This window comes from Copadichromis virginalis, linkage group LG17 (genome assembly GCF_057382275.1).
Source record: "Copadichromis virginalis isolate Kocher_CV1m ecotype Utaka linkage group LG17, C_Virginalis_male_GT1.1, whole genome shotgun sequence".
Lineage (NCBI taxonomy): Eukaryota > Metazoa > Chordata > Actinopteri > Cichliformes > Cichlidae > Copadichromis > Copadichromis virginalis.
This window is the reverse complement of record NC_140634.1, coordinates 25,947,615-25,951,715: the sequence shown is the minus strand read 5'-3', so window position 1 is coordinate 25,951,715 and position 4,101 is coordinate 25,947,615. Positions and strand designations below refer to the sequence as shown.

The 4,101-nt window shown below is 41.1% G+C and overlaps 1 protein-coding gene across 1 annotated transcript in view; it reads right to left on the bottom strand.

Moving 5' to 3' along the window:
• Positions 1-3,240, bottom strand: part of gnai1 (guanine nucleotide binding protein (G protein), alpha inhibiting activity polypeptide 1) — a 14,925-nt gene extending 11,685 nt beyond the window's left edge. The window contains exon 1 of the mRNA XM_085437710.1: positions 2,765-3,240. Coding sequence (XP_085293836.1) covers positions 2,765-2,882 — 118 coding nt within the window. The 5' untranslated portion in view covers positions 2,883-3,240. The remainder of the gene's footprint in view (positions 1-2,764) is intronic.
• Between the last annotated feature and the right edge of the window lie 861 nt (positions 3,241-4,101).

Genomic DNA, 4,101 nt, shown 5'->3' with positions numbered 1-4,101 from the left:
CTACTTTGTCATCTCTGTTTACTGTGAGATGGGGGCCATCTTCAAGCCATCTTGCAAAACTGGTTTTATAATTAGTAAAAGAACAAAAATACGGGGGGAAAAAATGAAAGAGAGACCGATGACACGAGTCAGAAAAAGCCCGAGGTTTATTAATAAAATCTTCCCACAGTTGCGCGACAGCTATAGAACGAGTAATTAGGCTGAGGAGATTGTAATCTATTTTAGCATGTAGATATGAATAGTAGGATAATTGGGTCCTGGAGATGATGGAAATAAAATGAGAGCCATATTAAGACTAGAGCTAAATGAAAAATATGTTTCGCAGAAAAGACCACATTTCCTCACTCTGCGAGAGACACCTGAGCCTGCCAGCTGGTTTGGACTTGACGCCCTACAAAGATTCAAATCTTTTTTTTCATGCAAATTGAGTTTTGCTTTTTTACGTCAAGGCAATTATTCTTTGCTGCTGACAGGGAGAGACCATGAGCCTGTAATTAACATTTAGGACAGCGCTTGAAAACCAGGTGGTCATCACACCAAATTGTGGCCAAACTGTGGCCACCTGTTGTATACAAATATCTCGACACCGGGTTGAGGTCACCACCACAAGCTGCACAAAAGATTTAATGTTCTTTGAGTGCATCCAGAGGTATACAACAGCATCCCTGAATACACTGTTGACAGGGTGTGTTTAGAGAAAAGTATACTCATGAGTGGCTTGCAAATCACCAGCCTCAAGTCTACTCAGTGACTGTTTTTCTGCAAAGTAAACAATTCAAAAGCCCGACTCGGGTCCCCGTGCTTCACCGCACCGCAGCTTTTTTCATTTTTAATGCTCTCGTCATTAGCACTGTTCTCGTCTTACAGGTCCTCTTTTTCTTTTCTCCTGGCATCTCAAACTCTGTGTGTGTGTGTCACTTCAGGCAGGAACCTGAAGAGGCCGAGCGGGTTACCTGGCTACCACACTGAATGGATCAAACACAGATGACAGGCGATGGAGCCAAAGCAGCCACGAGTGGCGCCACGCGACCTATTCTATCAGAAACTGAGAAGTGCAAAAGTAGTGCCACATGTTTTTGTGTATGATACATGTTTAAAAAATTTAAAAAAAAACTAAACTAAAACTAATATTCTTCCCTACAGCGACATAGCAGAAACTTGACCTTACTTGCTTGCTTTTACTCAGCAAGCCCCATCTGGCCTCCAAACACCGAAGGAATGCAACTGATCTGTAATGGGAAAATATGCACCTACTTGTACAAACAAAACCATACCCTAGTAAAAGCCAATTGTGTCCCATCAAGTTTTACACACACACACACACACACACACACACACACACACACACACACACACACACACACACACAGTTATCTTCATTCAAAAATTAAAAGTAATGGTAGAAAATCTGCTTCTGAATTGTGTGTGCCTTCTGTTAGGTATTTGCCTGCTACTGGCATTTCCCTCAGACTTTGTGTCCTGCTAACCCACATACCACATGTGTGCATGTCAACACTTCCCAAAGTGAGCCACCTAAAAAGGGTTGATGGAAAAGTTTTTCACCTGTGGTCTTTGTTTACAAGCAAAACAGTGCTTCCCCACATCTCAGCAACACTTTTAATCTACACACACGTCTAGCTACTAAATGGAAACCGTTCACATAATGGTACACGCAGGGTTGTCAGATGGAGCTAGGAAATGACAAAACACATGAAATAAACGCAACAAATCATAATTATGAAGTGTAATAGTTATCAGTGGGTGTGCTGTGCCATTTAAATTACATCTCTGAGGTCAGTGGCAATTTAACACAGCAACAGCATATACTAGGTGGATTCGGGTACACAAATGAAGATCAATCAAAAATGATCACTGCAAAGAAGTGGCATGAGGCCACTATATCTACATCAGCATCTAACTTCATACAACTTCGGTTGTAAGTTGATCGGTTACAGCTTTGTTTAAATGAGTTCTGCTAATGTTTATGTGGCTTCTCCTAACTGAATCAGCCTTTATTCTGGCCTCTTGATTACTGTAATTTTCTGCATTTGTTGCACAAGCTGTGTGCCTATTGCTTGCAACACGCCTGCTTACGTCTTCAGATGAGAACAAGGAAACTGTTTTATAAAATAGGAAACAATAGGAATTTAACCTATAACGTCCTGAAACGAATTAAGTAAAAAAACAAAAAAAAACAAAAAACAGTTTTCAGTCACTCTGACTCAGGCCTGGGCCCCTAATGAGCCAAAGGCCTATTTTCACTGCACTGAACCGGACCAGACGAGAGGAAATGTGCCATTGTTGAAAGGATTTAGTCAATAAATTCTCCACGGAGACGGGCTGAAAGAATTAACGCCAACAGCTGGCAAAACAAAGAAAGAAAAATCTGCCATGCATGTGTAACCAAACTACAAAACTAACCCCTTAAAAAGCCAAATAAACGCAAAATGACATATCACTGGTATTTCGGCCACACTGGTGTCGTTTTTCCTTTTAAAAGGACAGGTTGTGTTACAAGTGAGAAGATTGGACGCTTAACTGTAGCTAGCAAGGAGGAGGGGTGTAAGCTAGCGATGCGGAAACTCAGCAACACTTCACAACTAATGTAATCTAACACAACCCCAACACTGACCATTAACCAGGGTGGTTAACGTGGGTTTCACAGCAGGGTGTGTTCCCAACCGTATCCTTTGAACTAGCAGTTCTGCGGGCGAACACACAGCGAAGTTCGTTCACCGCCCCCCTCCACCCCAATCTTCCTTACCGAGCAGCAGAAGCTTGACCTCCCTGGCTGCCTTCTCCCCGTCGTCCCGCAGATTTCTGTCGATCATTTTACTGCGCTCCACCGCAGCCTTGTCCTCGGTACTCAGTGTGCATCCCATCCTCGACTGTGTCCTTTAGACCCAGCTGGTGTCAAAGAATGTCTAAAATATCATATATACCCACATTAATTGGTTAATGCTGCCTTCACCCCGTACACACGCCCTTTTTTTAAATGACTGGCAATCGAGCTCTTCAGGGGGAAAGGGAAAGCGATTCGACTTTTCTTAAAAAAAACAAACAGCAACAACTCAGTTTTTCTTCACCCGACTGAAATGTCCTCAGGTTGAAATCCGAGGGAAAGCTATTTCGACAGCGAAACAATTCCTTGCTGATGTCTCTCCCACCCGTTCGCCTCCATTCGTTGCAGCGCTTAGTACTGTGTGTGCAGTTGCGGGTGGTGCGCGCTGTACTGTGTTCCGAAAGCAGCAACAGAATCAACACTTCCGGCTTAATTTTCCACAATAAAAGAAACACCTTTAAACTGCATACAAAATCCCTTAAAATAAGCTTTATGCTATACTTTTACATATTCCGTGCATCGAAAATCAATCATTATATATTTTTACAAGATTTTCTTTCTTTTAATCATTTCATTATTATTTTCTTTTAGCAAGAATAAATGTCAAGCGATTCGTATGAAACTTTTATTTTGAAGGCAATCACCGTCAACTGGAAATGTGATCAATTGAAAAGCATTCCCATAGCACACCCATAGCTTACAACTGCTTGCCCAAATAATTTTATTTTTTTTCTAACTTAAAACTATTATTTTGATTAACAGTATACAACATTTTTATTTCACCATATGTGAAAAATATAATTTTTTTTAAATAACCATGACATTTTTACAGTACTATGCAGTGTTTCACTTTAGTTCAATATTTCACCACATCTGCTTAGACTTATTGCAACTGGTTAGGCTACATAACAAGCATGTATTGCTCCCATGGGAACTACACCTCTTACCATAGCAGTCCCATCCCCCACCCATTCACAGCCGGTTCACAACCATTGTTTGTGGCTTAAATAATTTAGCCTGGCAGACAAAGTCTGAGCATTCAAAGTAAGCAATGCACTTTTGTGCACACATTCCTGCGGAGCAAACGTCATTTCGTTGCCTTTCTGTACAACTTTTATTTACAAATGTGACTTTTTACGAGTACATGCAAATATACAACACTGACCTTTCTATTTTAGTCCTGTTTAATGTGGAGATTGGTTATGCAGCTCATCTCCTGCATACAGTTTGCTAGTAGATTTTAGGTTGTACACCCTAAG